This window comes from Leopardus geoffroyi, chromosome A2 (assembly GCF_018350155.1).
Source record: "Leopardus geoffroyi isolate Oge1 chromosome A2, O.geoffroyi_Oge1_pat1.0, whole genome shotgun sequence".
NCBI lineage: Eukaryota > Metazoa > Chordata > Mammalia > Carnivora > Felidae > Leopardus > Leopardus geoffroyi.
Window position 1 is genome coordinate 89,419,288 of NC_059331.1, and position 16,939 is coordinate 89,436,226.

The following is a 16,939-nucleotide window of genomic DNA, read 5'->3' on the forward strand; positions in this document are numbered from 1 at the left end:
AAGCTATGAATCATGGGAATCTACCCCCAAAACCAAGAGCACACTGTATACACTTTATGTTAGCCAACTTGACAATAAATTATATTAAAAAAATTAAGCATATTATCCCATAATTTTTTTATCCTGGGGGTACATATACAAATGCTAATACAAGCCTGAACCTCTTGAATTAATTGGGATTTGGAGTATCATATTGAGAACTTACGATCTATTAAATATCATTATTGTCATTGTCATCAGATACCATTTACTTCACACGATGTGCCAACTCTCTGTCTCAAATTTTGTGTGCAGCATCCTATTTATTAGGTAGTGGATTTTATTTCCCTAATTTCTCTGTTAAGGAAATTGATTCCCAGAGTCAGATACTAAGTGGAAGGCCGGCAGTTGACTCTTGGGCTCTTTGCCACCATCGTCCATAGTGTAATTTCTAGACTCCCTGATTAAAAACCATTTTTCGTGATTATGGTTAGTATTCTACATGAACTTCTTATGGCCTTGACAGAGACACATCCTCATGAAACAAAGAAAGTGAGCTCAGTTTTCAAGAGCCAAGGAAAGGGGAATATCTATCATTCAAGTAATGATATTTGGTTCTACTTCTCCTAAGGCAAGCCTACAACTATGGCCTCTAATTGGTTATAAAAGAAACGCATAACTTAAAGCCTTTTACATTATTTATAATTTAACTTCCAACATCAGTAGAGTTTCCCTAAAATGAATTCAAGCAGCCTGTTGCTTTTGTGGCTAATTTTTACAGAAAAAATTAGAAAAGTACCTGCTTCAGAGACAACTCCATGTTCAAGATGATTGATGAGTGCTGAAAATAAAAATCAAATGTTAATAAAGATAATCATTAAGAGTCTTTTATAGCAGCCAATATGTTCTCTTGTCATGTACCAAAGATCACTGAAGAAAACTTCAAGGGTCTGTTATATAGAGGGGGAAAGGATCTTAACGTTTGTTCTTTCCTTCTAATTCTACCTTAATAGAAAGGATCAAAATAGCTCCTTTAAAGTATCTTATTACAGAAAAACTATCTAAATGTATGAGGAAACACTGTGCATTGGGAATCGCTCCCAGTTACCCACAAGGTTTCTCCTTCTAAATCTGCTTATCTTAACTGCTTCCATATAATTCAAACTAGTGTTGACAAGAACATCTCCATAATTATTTATTACCTAGTTCTGCTCTTACTTAGATCGGTAGTTGAAAAACTTGTTCAAGTAGCAGAGTTCTGAAAAGCTATAGTGTTCTTTGTGGATGAGCATATTCTTTATGGAACATGGCAAGCTACTGATGCACAAGATTCCGTGATATGAACTAGGACTTGCTTTACTTGTTGAAACTATGGCTTTATGCATGCAATATAAAATTAGAAACATGAACACAGAGGCTACCAAACTAAAAAGGATGGAATCTTTAAGAATTTTTCATCTACTTATCATCTATTTACTGTCCATTCATTTCTCACCAGCCAGTATTTACAAACCGATAAACAGTAGCAGATACCAAAAATTTAAGAAAATACATGAAAAAAAATGAAAGAAAAATGTTAAAATGAGAACGTGCTATCCCAAAACTTTTTTTTTTTTAAATGAAGGACACAGGTTCATTATTTAATCTTCACAATGGAATCCAAATAATTCCTCTTGACCACTAACCACCATTAAGTAAAACTTATTTTAATGCACCTTATATATTGTGGGAGCTTCATATTTGGCTTCTGGTTCACACTTAGATTTGACATCAGTTTCTCCCTCAGGAGCCACCCAAGACTTTGTTTTTGGTAGATGCCAGATAGCAGATCTTGTTCTTGTTAACTCCTTGACCACTATTATCATCACAATGTAAACAGGATCCTGTGGAACTCAGCATGTTAATTACCTTGAGTTCCTCACAGTGGGGGTCTCTACTTGATTTTTTTTTTTAAGGCAATAGATGTTCACAGGGAAACAGCCCATTTTAATGAACTATCTCAACAAAAATGTTATAAAAGACACAACGTATTTTTCAAGGCTCCTGTCAGAAATACACTTTTATTTCTAATGTTACTTTCAGAAAATAATTTTGAACTAAATGTCACTGAGCATCTACAGAGAATACCACAGCTCAAATGTATTGTTAAAAGTCAAAGACATTCCCCAAATCTAGAAAATTATTATTTTAGATCTAGCTCTCTAGGGGGACGTAGCATACATCAAGGCTTTACTATCACGCAAGCTTGTTTAAAAAAGATTCCTTACGGAAAAGCAGGGACATGTGATTTACACACTCTTCCAGTTTTCTCAAATTCAATGGAGGAAAAATTGAAAAGTCAACCGTTTAAAGTAGAAAAGCATCTGGGTAGTCAGAGACCCCAGACCCCAGGCTTTCATCCACTGTGGCGATTTGTCTGACCATATGCTTAGAGAATAAAGTAATGAGCGGCCATCCCAGGAGCCCTGATTTTAGTGGTATTCTACGGGGAGAGAGGAGTCCTGTTCTCAGTTGCTTGAAAAACTTTTTTCCGTTGCTTAAGGAAAAGGAAAATAAAGGAGCTAATTGCACAGACTTCTCTAGGAAAAGTGACGATGTATTAAAACACACTGTCCGGTATCAAGGACTACTAAGTGTCCTCATCTCTTCTGGAACTCTGGACTGTCTTACCTTGAAAATCTGCAACTCTTCCAGCACTACTTCTTCCATATTCCACTTCTCCTTTGAAATGCTGACAACTTTTAGGACTGTTCCAATGTCTGAAAAAATACATGACCTATAATCCTGCTGTTTCTCCTTTAAGTATATGCCTAGCAACCTTCACAACTGTTCCCTCCTTTTTCTTTCAAAGCCTTTGGAAAAGTCAGATTAAACAAGGCACGCAAGAAGTGAAGCTTAATGGATATGAATCCCTCCTTCCGAAACATGATAGTTTTTAAGTCATAAAACACATATTTATAAGGAAGACATTAAAAGACATGCACTCAAAGATCTTTCGAGCAAAAGGAGTATGTACGTCTCATTCAAATAATGGCTGAAATTATAACTAAAGTGGAATGATATTTTTGTAACTGAATTTAAAAGGTTAAGATATATTAAAATATTTTTTCTCTCTCTCTCTCTCAATGTAAGAAATATTTATTCAGTGCTTATCACATCTAAGTTACGGTGAAAGGTAAGATATATACATTGTTAAATAATATTAACAAAGGGAAGAGAAACCACTGAAGCCATCTACATGGGGGGAATTTTAGCTCACTTACCAACATATTTTATTTACAGAAACTTTACTAATAGGCTGGAAACTGAAGTTTTGTTTAAACTTATTTTGGTTTAATTTAAAAGAGTAACCAAAATTTAAAAGACTATAAACCAAAAATTGACATTTAGTAAAGATGCCTTAAATATAGGATCTTCTATTGCAGTTTACAAGGTGACATGCTATTTATTACAGAAAGACAATCAAAAGAACATTTTAGAAGGAGAAAAAAATCTCATTTGGAAATTAATTTATACAATATAGATGCTTTTAAGCTTCTGGCACTGTGGTTGAAGAATTTTAATATGGATAGTAATGATCCTATTTGCCCAAAATAGTCTGAAATATTTAATTCGGTTTTTAAAGGACTCTAGGATCTTTGAAAAAATATAAAATATACATTTTCCAAATGTCATAATTGAAAATCGATCCATCTATCTTAGTTACCTTATAATTTTCTCAGTAAAAGTTAGGTAGTACCACCTAGTGGCCGAATGGCATTTATGACAGCGAAGTGTTGACCTAGGAACGCTTTGGGCGGACAGCGCAAATTCAGTAGCAAACTCCTTAGAATTAGTGACAGACTAATTAAAGTAAAACCTTGGTTTGTGAGCATAAGTCATTACAGAAACAGGCTTGTAATCCAAAGCACTCATATATCTAAGCAAATTTTAAGAACCATTGGCTCAGTTGTGATCACGCGACATTTGGTATCAGGTACTAACTCATATTGCGAGAAATCAGTTGTTTATCCAGTTAAAGTTTATTAGAAATGTTTGCTCGTCTTGCAGAACACTCGCAGAACAAGTTACTCTCAATCCAAGGTTTTACTGTACTTACTTGGTCTGCTTCCGTAGTAATCTCTATAGTCTTGAGAACATCACTTATTTTCCTATGTCTTGTTATTGCCATCTGCAGCATAATCAGGCTTGACAACAGGTATTCTGAAAACCCTCTAAGTCTGTCACATGCACGTTCCCTAATAAACTCTACTCTTTTTTCAATGTGTTTATTAAAAAAAATTTTTTTTAATGTTTATTTGTTTTTGAGAGACAGAGACAGAACGTGAGCAGGGGAGGGGCAGAAAGAGAAGGAGACACAGAATCTGAAGAAGTCTCCAGGCTCTGAGCCTTCTTCTTCTTCTTCTTCTTCTTTTTTTTTTTTTTTTTGCAAAAACAGTATGTTTTTTAAAAATAAAACCTGATTTGTTTATTTATTTATTTAAAAATAAATGCCTGATTCATTAAATCACATAACATTATCTAGGATGAAATGCTTTTATCTCCATGATGCATGTTACCTTTACTGCCATTAGAATGCATGTATCATTAGATGATATTTTCTATTTCCTTTTTCTTTCTTTTTTTGAGACATACTAAATAAGCAGTATTTCTTTTTCTGGAAAATAGTTTTTAATCATTTTATAATGACTGAGTTGACAAAAAAATAAATAAAATAGTCTCTAATAATGAAAGTGATACTTAATCCACAAAATTCAAAGATAGGAAAAATAATCTCCAGGAAGTTTCTACTTAAAGATCTTTACAAAGTATTGCTTAATTTTTTGAAAAGCCATTTTAAGTCAACTCAGTCAATGATTCTCAAAATTGAGTGAAGGGATCTTTTGCGGGGCTGGGGGCAGGGGGCAGGGAATCAAATATCTCCCTAGAGAGAAAAAAATGTGAAGTTTGAAAATAAACATTGCTTAGCTGTACTTGTTTAATTTTAGTCCATAGTCATTCAACAAATATGTATTGAGCACCTAATCTAAGCAGGCATGTTATAGTCATAACATACAAATGTATTTTGAAATCTCAAATACCACTAAAGGAGGCTGGGAGATATTTATAACTGTCAATTAAAAGCATGTGTTATGAAATGTTAAGAAATAGTGACTAGATATCAGCTAATAATTACTCATTTTGATTTCAACCAATAATCTTTTTGAAGTCTTTGCTTCCTCTGTCTAATAGTGAAAAATTCCTTTGAAAGAAAGCACCATCTGGGTCTAGCATACCTGTTCCAAGGAACATTACATCGTATTGTCCATCTTCTGCAACAACGTGATCCACCACGATCTGGGTCAATCTGTAATCCACATTGATTCGCTTGAATGTTGGTCCTCCCGCAACTGGGTACACCGATTTAAACATCACAGGGTGCCGCTTTATGAAACTGATGACATCATCCGGAAAATCTCGGGTGGATTTAATCAGTGGATCATAGGTTTTGCTTGGACACTGAAAAGAAATGAGTAGAGAAGTAAAGACATTGTTCATACAGCTGAGGAACTTATATTTACTTATAATAAAGTTTTTAAGGCTTATTATTGACAATATGAAAGGAATGGTGAACAGGATAAATATGGAATCACATATGCTTGTCAATAAACATAGTTTACCTTGAATATATTTAAATCCAGTTTTCTCTCTCAAAGTTATTTTAATGACTACAGAGGAATATTATTCATCCAAAAAAAAAAAAAAAAGAATGGAATTTTGTCATTTGAGACAACAGGGATGCACCATGAGCACATTATGCTAAAAGAAGTCAGACAGAGAAAGGCAAGTACCGTATGACCTCACTTATATGTGGAATCTTAAAAACAAAAACACCAAACTCACAGATACAAAGAACGGATCAGTGGTTGGTTGCCAGAGACAAGGAGTGGGAGGGTTGTCACAATGGGTGAAGGGGGTCAAAGGGTACAGATTTCCAGTTATAAAAAAAAATAAGTCATGGGAAATAGTGGGTCGCATGATGAGTATTGTTAATAACACTGTACTGTGTATTTGAAAGTTGCTAAGAGAATACATCTTTAAAGTTCTCATTACAAGGAAAATGATTTTGTAACTATGTGTGATGATGTATGTTAACTAGACTTACTGTATATTTTTCAAGATATTCAAACATCAAATCATCACTTTGCATACCTGAAACTAATATGTCAAGTATACCTCAAAAATTTGTCTACATTTTAAGTCCTTTATCTCTGCCCAGTTGGGCTTCTGCTTTTGAAATACTCTTTTCAGCTGCACTGGCACAAGTGAAAATTTGTAATTTCAATCCCAAGACATTGTCCTTTCTTCCAAAAATTCTGGCCTCAGAAAGCTGAATATAAAACCCCTATGCTAGATATTTCTGTTGCCTTTTGAACTGTTATCCTCCTGAATTAACTTCAGATCTCAAAAAGCAACTGTCTTTACTTGTTGGCAGGAGAAATGGCTAATGGTCACCAAAGGGAACCTAGCGAAACAGATTATCCTTGCCTATTCAACCTTCTCAAAATTTCTCAAAAAAAATGTAAATTATATATAATTTTCTGTGTTTTCAAAAGCTTCCACAGTGAATTTGTTTCCTATGAAGCTACATGAAATTTGAGTTGAAATAATTATGAAGAAAGTGATTTATAAACTTTGAATATATGAGAAACCATTATTTTCAATTTCTCTTAATTCATTTAAGATTGCAGTTTTAAATTAAACCCATGATTATTAAAAATTAAATGGAAGAAATCACCACGTCATAAAAATTACTTGTAAAAGAGCTTTAATAGTTTTACATCATAATTAGTTTTTTTTTATAACTGGTGTGAAAATTACACTGTGAACAATTCAACAGCTCTTTCCCTAAAGGATCTGTGAAGAAACCATTCAGGGAATTTTTCACTTCTGTCTAAAATTGTCTCTCCTTTGCCTTTTAGTGTTCACTAATTCAATAGTTAGCATACCCTGCCCCCTGGTGGTAAGACACAAATGTTCAAACTAGTACAAATTGAATGAACGTGATGTGCCTTTATCCAAAGAATATAAAGAATTGCCTTATAATTAGATTTTTTTCAGGCAAATATTTAACTTTCCACATATCAAATTTATTCTATGATTTCTGTATACTGTAATTCAAAAAGCTAACTCAGAACAATGCTGCTATTACATTTGAATTCTTCATGGGCTAACATTCCTTTGGAATGGCAAACTTTGGCTCTATGTTGCAGACATACAGAAGAAAGTCTGAAAGAAAGTGCTACTTTTCCCTGTTTTAGTTTTTACACAAGGTGGAAACACAATCTCTACAAAACTGAGCCATTTACACCAGGCGCTAATTAGAATCTTGTCAAGGCTTCAAACTGTGCTTCTCAAATCCTGAACCTCCAGAGGATCATTCTCAGGGAATTAAAGATACCGAAGTTAGCCACAACATATGACCCTGACCTCCAATTTTATAGGAATAAAATCATAATGGGTCATTAAATTGGAAGAAATATCAAAGAAGTTGAACTAAAAGATTTTGTTAATGATTTTCCATTAGTAATGGAAGAATATTTCTATCTTTTACAGAATTCTTGCATGTCTTATCTTTAAAGTCTTATTTATTTTTGAGACAGGGAGAGACAGAGCATGAACAGGGGAGGGGCAGAGAGAGAGGGAGACACAGAATCTGAAACAGGCTCCAGGCTCAGAGCGGTCAGCACAGAGCCCGACGCAGGGCTCGAACTCACGGACCGAGAGATCATGACCTGAACCGAAGTCGGCCACTTAACCGACTGAACCACCCAGGCGCCCCTTGCATGTCTGATCTTAAAAAAATTAATCTTTCCCTGAAATCTCTTTATTTTTCCCAGGTCTGCACCAAAGAGGTGCAGAATATTAGCTATTTGGCAATTACTTAGCTTATTCTTAACTGGATGTTAGTCTAAAGAGCTGAATGTCTTCAGTCATTGTTTCTAGCACTTAGCCTTCAGACAAGTGGAATCTCTCAAGTCGATAATGGAAGGAACCCTATATTAAATAGATTAAGCTGTAAGTCAAAATGGATGTGGAGCTCAAACGATACAAAGCTCTTGCCCAATTACAGGCTGCATGTTGGAGGCCCCGCCAAAGGAGACTATAGTGGGCTTATAGCTTATACTGCCTGCGGTAAAATCTGGTTGGCCTATCATTAAAATCAGAGCAAAAGCATGATTTTGCTTGCATCACATTTTTGAAACAGCCCTCCAGCTTAAGATTTTCTTTTCCTTTGCCTTTGCAACTATAGTTATGCAAGTAGCCAAATTTTCAAAAGAAATATCATGACATTCAAGCCAGTTTCTGATATCAAATTTTCAAATAATTAGAAATTTTAATATGAGAAAAGCATGGATGAATGAAATGGGAACAATTTAGCCAAGAAGCAAACGTGAGGCTTTTCCTCTTTGCTCACCTCTGACGGAAAGGTTTAAGTGTAATAAAATCAAAGAAAAAAGATGAGAAGGAAAACCTGGTTTCTGTTGACTATTATAAAATGACCTTTGGAAATGTATTTTTCCCCCCTATGGCAGCTTTTCCTTCTGGCATGCTGCCAGTGTTTGGATAAGATCTTTATCCGTTACGTTGCTGTGTGTGATCTCCGAGGTCTGCGTCTCCACATTGCTTTCACAAATGAAAGTGATTTGGTAGAGTTACTCCCTGAGGTTGAAGAGAGTACCATTTGAACCAAATATTGTTATTTTAGCACATTAAAAACAGTGAGATTTCCCCTTTGATATCATATAGCTGTGAGGCACACAGATCTAAAAACAACTAGAGATGCCAAGCGACCGGAGCAGGTAGGAGAGTAAAGTAGGAAAGAAAAATCCTATAAAGGAAAAAGATAAAGTGTGGGGAAATGGTGCATCTGAAGTAAATGATCATATCAATCCGTTTCCTCCCCAAACCCTAGAGAATGTTCCTCTTGAAGCTAGGTATCTAGCTACATCTCAGGTATTAAAAATCTAGCGAATTTTTCTCCGTATGTATGTCCTTTTAATTTCTACATATTAACACAGCCCCTCTGACTATACGGTAGAGGACCATTTATTTCTGCCTCCAGCTTTCTGACATTTGCCTGATTTCCACTACCCCAGGGCCTATAGGAAATAAGTTAGGGAACTTATCTGTTTTTCTACCTGTCATGTTGAAAAAGTCTTAAGATAGTTTAAAATTTTGGAAAGAAAAAAAAAAAAAGAGAGAGAGAGCTGTTACCAAAATTTTAAAATGTGAGTATCTTGCTGGAAACAATACCAGCACAAGGGTATTTCAGAAGAGACCTGCCCAGGCGCGCCGTGAAAGGAAAGGGTGACCCAACAGCAGCAATCTCAGGGCCGGCTGCACAGCTGGCTAGGTGTGACCGTGTTGTGCTTGGCACATCTATGTGTTTGTATAGGGCCTTTAGTAGTGTAGTGGGAAGCAACGGACGAGAGGAGAAAAATGGTTTATATCCAACGCGAGAGCTTTGCCCCTTGGCGAGGCACCAGACAGCTGTTCAAAGTTTTCTCCTCCTGCTGCTTCAGGCTGTTTTCTACAGGTTGCACTTTCCTTTTAAACAAATCATGGGACTGACTAATGTGAGGGAAGACAGGGCACAAGGAAAGACTGAACCAGGCCTCCATTTTTAGCAAACTGGGAAAAATAACCTAAATACAAAAAGAAAGTTTTTTTTTATTTATAAAGTAAAAAAAAAAAAATAAAGTAAAAAAATTTTATTTATAAAGTAAAGTAAAATTTCTTTTAGTAACTATTCTTTTTTAATTTATTTGTTTATTTTGAGAGCGGGAGCGGGCAGGGGAGGGACAGACAGAGAGGGAAAGAGAATCCCAAGTAGGCTCTGCACCATCTGAGCAGAGCCTGATGCAGGGCTCGAACTCATGATCAGTGAGATCATAACCTGAGCCCAAACCAAGAGTCAGATGCTTAACCGACTGAGCCACCCAGGGGCCCCGAAAAATAATTGTAATTTCACAGGTGCCATTCTATCCCCCTGCCTATTCAGTTGTGAGTCAGTTTCTAAATGTGGATGAGGAAAGACTCTGTCTTCAGTATCAGAACTAGAAAGACCAGGGGTACAAATATGGGGGTACATTTGTCTCTTCTTTTTCTTTTTTTGCAACTAAAAACCAGCTTTATTGTTGTTATATTTGAATCTTGAATATTCTGCTATGCTTAAAAGGTAAAGCAACAACAACTCAAGTTTCCTCTTTATTGTTCAGTGTCTAATACAGCGATATGTCTTCTAGCATTTGAAGAAATGCATGTACCAGTTGCAAATATCCATTGAAAATTTTATTTACAATTGGCAAATGAACTTTAACCTCTGAACTTAAAAAATGTCATAGTATGCTCCCCTGCTTGTACAAAGGTTGGATTCTGTCTACTATAACTGGGTAGTACTTTAAAGACAACAATTAAACCAACAATTTTTGATCATTTACTTTCAAAATTAAATAGTTTAAGCTAAACTTAATTGTGCTGGACATTTAACAAAACATATAGCTGTAGCTCTGTCTTTTTTAAGGTTTCCTTTTTTTTTTTTAATGTTTATTTATTTTTGAGAGACAGAGAGAGCATGAGCGGGGGACAGGCAGATGGTGGGGAGGGAGGGACACAGAATTTGAAACAGGCTCCAGGCTCTGAGATGTCAGCACAGAGCCCGACGCAGGGCTCAAACCCATGAACCACTAGATCATGACCTGAGCAGAAGTCAGACGCTCAACCAACTGAGCCACCCAGGCGCCCCAATGTTTCCTTTCCTTTAGAGGAATTCTATATGAGAAAAAGGAAAAGCTCATTGAACATAATAAGTAGCTTGGCATAAAGAGAATATTGGCCCCATGGAAAAGAAAGCCCTTACCTTTGATTTACTCTAGAGAAAAAGCTGTATGAGTTGTACACAGTGGGGCTTCTTGTTAGGCAAAGATTTGAAATGTTATAGAAAGAGAGATTTAATTATTTTACATTTGGTGGTGGTAGCTGAAAAATCACTTAACATTAAAACAATGTTAATGTTTTGTAGCAGGTCCGTTAAATTAAATGGCTGATTGGGGCGCCTGGGTGGCGCAGTCGGTTAGGCGTCCGACTTCAGCCAGGTCACGATCTCGCGGTCTGTGAGTTCGAGCCCCGCGTCAGGCTCTGGGCTGATGGCTCAGAGCCTGGAGCCTGTTTCCGATTCTGTGTCTCCCTCTCTCTCTGCCCCTCCCCCGTTCGTGCTCTGTCTCTCTCTGTCCCAAAAATAAAAATAAACGTTGAAAAAAAAAAAATTAAATGGCTGATTGATACATGGATAAAAAGAAAAAGATATTTTAAATTTTTCTGAAGATCTAAATTCCTAAAATAGAATTGGTAAGGAGAGATGTTTATTCAGGGATTCTTTGAGATTTAAGAATTTTAGTCAAGTTTTTACAGGATATGAGGGGCAATAAATGGGTACAAGGAGGTTAGTTTAGTAGATGTGATATTGCATGTGACTTCAGTGCACCTGTAGTAATGGAATTAGAAGAGGGCCTATAACTACTTTGTTTTGCTCCTCACCATAAAATGGAAACTTAGTTGGGAAATTCATGTGTAGGTTTCAACCTTTGAAAGTAAAGCTAAAACATTTAACAGCAAAAGCAGTATTTCGGGGAAAATGGAATCTAAAAATGAATTTTTTTCATCATTAGAGGTTTAGAAATAGTCAAAAACTGCACCAAAATGATTTGAGAATAGTGAAACAGACATTTCTTAAATATTTGAACTTCAAAAACAAGTCCTTTCCACATTTTGGCTATGGTGATAGGGCTGCAATAAACATGGGAGTGCTAATCTCTTTTCAAGATCCTGATTTCAATTCTTTTGGATAAATACCCAGAAGTGAGATCATATGCTAGTTCTATTATTTATATTGTAGGTGGAAACAGTCTAGATGTGCATCACCTGATGAATGGGTAAAAAAAAAAAAAGAAAAAGAAAAAAGTGATATATACCCACAATAGAATACTATTCAGTCTTAAAAAAAAAAAAAAGGAGATCCTTCAACAGGTGCCCATGTAGATGAACAAAGAAGACATTACGCTAAGTGAAGTAAGTTAGTCACAGAAGGTCAAAACTACATGGGGACCCTGAGTGGTTCAGTCGGTTAGGCATCCATCTTCAGCTCAGATCACGATCTCTCAGTCCGTGAGTTTGAGCCCCGCACTAGGCTTTGTGCTGACAGCTCAGAGCCTGGAGCCTCTTCAGATTCTGTGTCTCCCTGTCTCTCTGTCCCTGCCCCACTTGTGCTCTGTCTCTGTCTCTCAAAAATGAATAAACTTTGAAAAAATTTTTAAAACAATTACATACTTCCATTTATATACATATTCAAACTCATGAAAGCCAAAGATAAAACTGTGGTTACCAGGGGCTAAGGGGAGTGGAATGTAAGAAGTCACTAATTAATGGTATACAATTTCATTTATTCAACGTGAAGAAGTTCTAGAGATCTTTTGCACAACATTATCTACAGGCAATACTGTATTCATAAACTTAGAAATATGTTAAAAGCATAGATCTCACCTCAAGTGTTCTTACCACAAGAAGCAATTTTTAAAGCACTTTCTCACCTTTTTGATAAGAGAATGGTTTAAAAACTGAAACTCCCTTTCAAGTAAACATTTATCAACATTTGACACTTAGGCATACATTATAAATTTCCTTATCAACACAGAATAAAACTACCAAGTAAACCTTTTAATAATAAGTCAAATATCAAAAATGAAATCTGCCTTTAAAAATCTTCCTCCGATTCTGAGGTTTCGAGCAGCCTGCTACCGTTGGCCTGACCTCAGCTTGGTTTCCATTTTTGACCCCTACTACCTGCTATATTGTGGATTCTGCCATATTTTATTTCATTTGCAACTTCTTATTCTCAAGGCCTAAAGTTCAATAACGGTTGAAAAAGTCCACCTGAACAAAATACAGTTTGTTCAGAGATTCAGTTTGGACACCAGAGGGCAGGAGAATCCCTTGAAGTGAAGGGATTCTGTGACTGTGTCCTTGTCATTCACGAGTTTCCAGGCTTATTGACATTGTAGAGAGTAATGATATCATAGTAAGGCCAGGAGTTTAGGTTTGACTTTTTGTCACAGGAAGCACAGGATTCTGTCAAAAACTAGAAAATTAAAGTCGCTGTGGCACCCTGAGAGTCTTCGTGTTTATTTCTCTCAGTGATAATGTCAGCAGAAGGCCCTGCTGGGAGCACAACTTTAGAAGCAATCTGGATAACAACATGAGGAAACGTAAACGCAAAGGAGGTTTTTCAAATAATCTATTTTAACAGGTTTAAGCGTAAAGTGGCTTTTAGGAAAGATTCTGACGTTTCGTAGCCAGCAAATTATTCAGCAGTGCTTTTATTAAAGTCAAAGATGTGTCCCCAGAATTACAAGAAAAGAAATGACAAGCGCAGTAAGGTTGCAAAACGGCATTATTATTTGTGCAGGGAGCAGATCAGTCCCGGGGGAAACAGTGTGGGGTTCAGTTTGGTTATTCGCTTTGATCTCATTGAAGGTAGAGTGCTGTGGAGGTTAACGGCATTTGATTTGGAGTCAAGTAGAGCTAAGTTTGATCCCAGTCTTACCCACTTCAGACCAAGGAGAAAGAAACCCACTTGTAACCAAAAGTATAATGCAAAATAAAAGCTTCTCCCAATAATTATGAGAGTCGCTTTTTTTTTGTTTAATGTTTACTTATTTTTGAGAGAGAGACAGAGCACAAGTGGGGGAAGGGGAGAGAGAGAGGGAGACAGCAGGCTCCAGGCTCTGAGCTGTCAGCACAGAGTCCCATGTGGGCTCGAACTCACTTCCTGTGAGATCATGACCTGAACTGAAGTTGGAAGCTTAACCAACTAAGCCACCCAGGCACCCCAACGATAGTCGTTTTTGCATCTCTAAATTCTATAACAAGGAGATAAACTTCCTGATCAACGAGAATGTTGTTCTGCTGGAGTCTTTCTGGAGCCTCTTTCCATCTCCTTTACCAATACTGGCCCAATTTCGGGCCGTGAATGAGTTTATAGAACTTCCTTGACTTACAATGGGATTATGCCCCCATAAACCCATTGTAAGTTGAAAATATCATAAGGCAAAAGTGCATTTATTATACCTAACCTACTCAACATCATAGCTTAGCCTAGCTGAACTTCAATGTGCTAAGAACACTTGAATTCGTCTACGGTTGGACAAACTCCTCTAACATAACACAAAGCCTATTTTATAAAGAAGGATTGAGTATCTCATGTACTTTATTCAAAACTGTACTAAAGTGAAAAACAGAATGATTTCAAGTGTATTTTTGTCTACCCTTGCGATGATGTGGCCTACCAGAAGCTGCGACTTTTTGCCAGGCTCAGCTTCACGAGCCCCTCGTACTGCATCTGGCAAGCCCAGGAAAAGACCAAAATTCAAAATTCTAAGTATAGTTTCTACTGAATGTGGATCCTTTTCTCACCATCATAAAGTCAAAAAAATCAGAAGTCAAAACTACTTAAGTTGGGGATTGTCTGTAGTTATAAGATGTAATTCTCAAAGCTTTGCTACAGATGTGAATATGTTCACATATTTTAAAAAGCATAGGAATTTCCTGAGGAACACTGACATTGAGTAAGCATAAAGGAATAACTCAGTTAAATGGCACTTTCTTATGCCTGCTACTATTTTTCCTTTTCTATTGTTAAAAAGAGGGACACCCGCGTGGCTCAGCTGGTTAAGAGTCCAACTCTTGATCTCAGTTCAGGTAATGACCTCACGTTTTGTGAGATTGAGCTCCACATCAGGCTCTGAGTTGGCCATGGAACCTGCTTAAGATTCTCTCTCTCCTTCTCCCTCTGCCCCTCCCTCGAGTGCATGTCTGCTCTCTCTCTCTCTCTCTCTCTCTCTCTCTCTCAATAAACAAACAAACTCATGTAGAAACGGCTGAGAATGTGATAGTCCATGATACTTAACCCCATCATCCTAGGATGGTGGAATTTCCCCAGCTAGAAATCCCCTCTGAATTTTAACTGTCCTCCTCACAAAAGGCCCCAAATATATATAACAGCAGTTGAAATCCTACATAGATTCATTACATATATATCCACTACATATATACTTAATAAATGTAGTCTATCATAAACATACTATTATATGTTCAGTATATACATATATACTATATATATGCAGTAAAAGATATTCTACAGAAGAAGAAAATAAATATAATTTGAGACAAAAAAAATTTTTAATATAGTATCATAGTACAAATTCTAAGAGCCTGGACTCTGCTGCCAGAGTGTCTGAATTTAAAACTCAGGTGCACTACTCAGTCGATTTTGTGACCTTGGGCAAGTTACTGCACCTCTCTGTGCCTGATGCTGAGTAGCATAAAATGAGTGGCTGTAAAATGGCATTAATAACAACAGCACTTGCTTCTTAGAATCCTTATGAAGTTAAGATTTGTAAAACCTTCAGAATATTATCCGCACACTGTAACTTACACCTTACATTACTGTGAAATTAATAAGACAAGTATAATTTTGATGTTCAAAGAAAATTAAAAATCTGAATCCTGGAAATCACATTATTTGCAAAATAATTTTTCCATCGAAGTGTGATAACCTTATAGTCAGTCCAGGAAACATATTTGAAACGTATTTCTATTGAGGAATTACGAAAGGGAAAATAGTCACAGTTCTAAAGTGTGTTTCCTAAATTTAATTAGGTTATGTAACAGGAAGATGAAAAGAGAAAGCCTGAAAAAGCCTGGTTACCAACTGTTTCCTGTTTAAGGACAAACATATGAAAAGACAAAATTCAGTAGAATTGGTTGGATTAAGTCAATACTTTTTCTCAGAGATTTTGAGGAATACTTTAGAGCTCCTGGTAGAAATATTCATATTGAATCTTAAGTGGAAAAAAGAGCATGTATTTCTTTATATTTTATCAATTAACCAACCTTAAAATATTTAAATAACTTAAACTGTTTTAATCACATCAACGAAACAAAACAAAACAAAAACTTGCCATTTATAATGCAAATACAGATTTCACACTGCAAAGTCTTTTTTTTTTTTTTAACAGATGCAACATAATAAAGAAATACATGAACTATTGGAATTGATGTTGTCTTTTAAAGTAGAAACAAGGACCCAAAGACTCTACCTATATACAGAGCTGTAAGTGGGAAATAAATATTTATTTGGCATTTTCATTTAACTTGAAATATTTGTCATTCTACATATTGAATCATTCTGATGATTCTGTAGACTTATTAAGGATGGGCACTATATTTTCAGCATAGCCTGATCCTTATGATATAATCATTGTTTCCTGTAGTATCTAAAGCTCTTACTCAAAAGGGGGAAAAAAAAGTTAAGTTCCAATGAAGGATGGAAATGCTAATGTATGACTGTAAATAAATAATAGGTATTTTCAAAAGCACAGCACATGTTGCTGTGGTGAATGAGCATAGTTTATTATAATAGAATTGGAAAGAGGATATGGGCTTATAAAAATAATGTGATTTTTAAGTTGGATACATACAGTGCCAGGTCGGGGATAAGGAATTCTTCCATCGTACTGCACCCAACGATGGTCTGCGCTTTCCTTATGAGCATATGGACCATTAAAAACTGCTCTGATGTCAGCCATGCTGTACACACAAACAGCGGAGCCTTTGAAGATGGAGCTGAAAAAAAGCAGAATGGTCCAATCATTCATTGTACATCACTCAATGCACATTTATTGAGCACATATTATAACCAGGTGTGTGGACAAAGTAATGCGGCACATTCCATTTGATAGGTGCTGCAGACAAAATGTGTGTATATGTCCTTAAGGAGCTTATAAGCAAGCAAGCCTGAAAGAAGTGTGACAGCAGTTACCTTACAGATGATTGTAGTAAGCTAAGCAAGCATGCAATGGAA

At 36.2% G+C, this 16,939-nt stretch overlaps 1 protein-coding gene across 9 annotated transcripts in view; it reads right to left on the minus strand.

The window, feature by feature from the left end:
- Window positions 1–16,939, minus strand: part of SEMA3D (semaphorin 3D) — a 200,851-nt gene that overhangs the window by 23,990 nt on the left and 159,922 nt on the right. For all 9 annotated transcript variants that reach the window (XM_045494651.1, XM_045494650.1, XM_045494658.1 and 6 more), the window contains 4 exons: window positions 16,557–16,701; window positions 5,256–5,478; window positions 2,650–2,738; window positions 779–820 (listed from right to left, as the gene is read on the minus strand). In XM_045494651.1, the coding sequence (XP_045350607.1) occupies window positions 779–820; window positions 2,650–2,738; window positions 5,256–5,478; window positions 16,557–16,701 (499 nt within the window). The remainder of the gene's footprint in view (window positions 1–778; window positions 821–2,649; window positions 2,739–5,255; window positions 5,479–16,556; window positions 16,702–16,939) is intronic.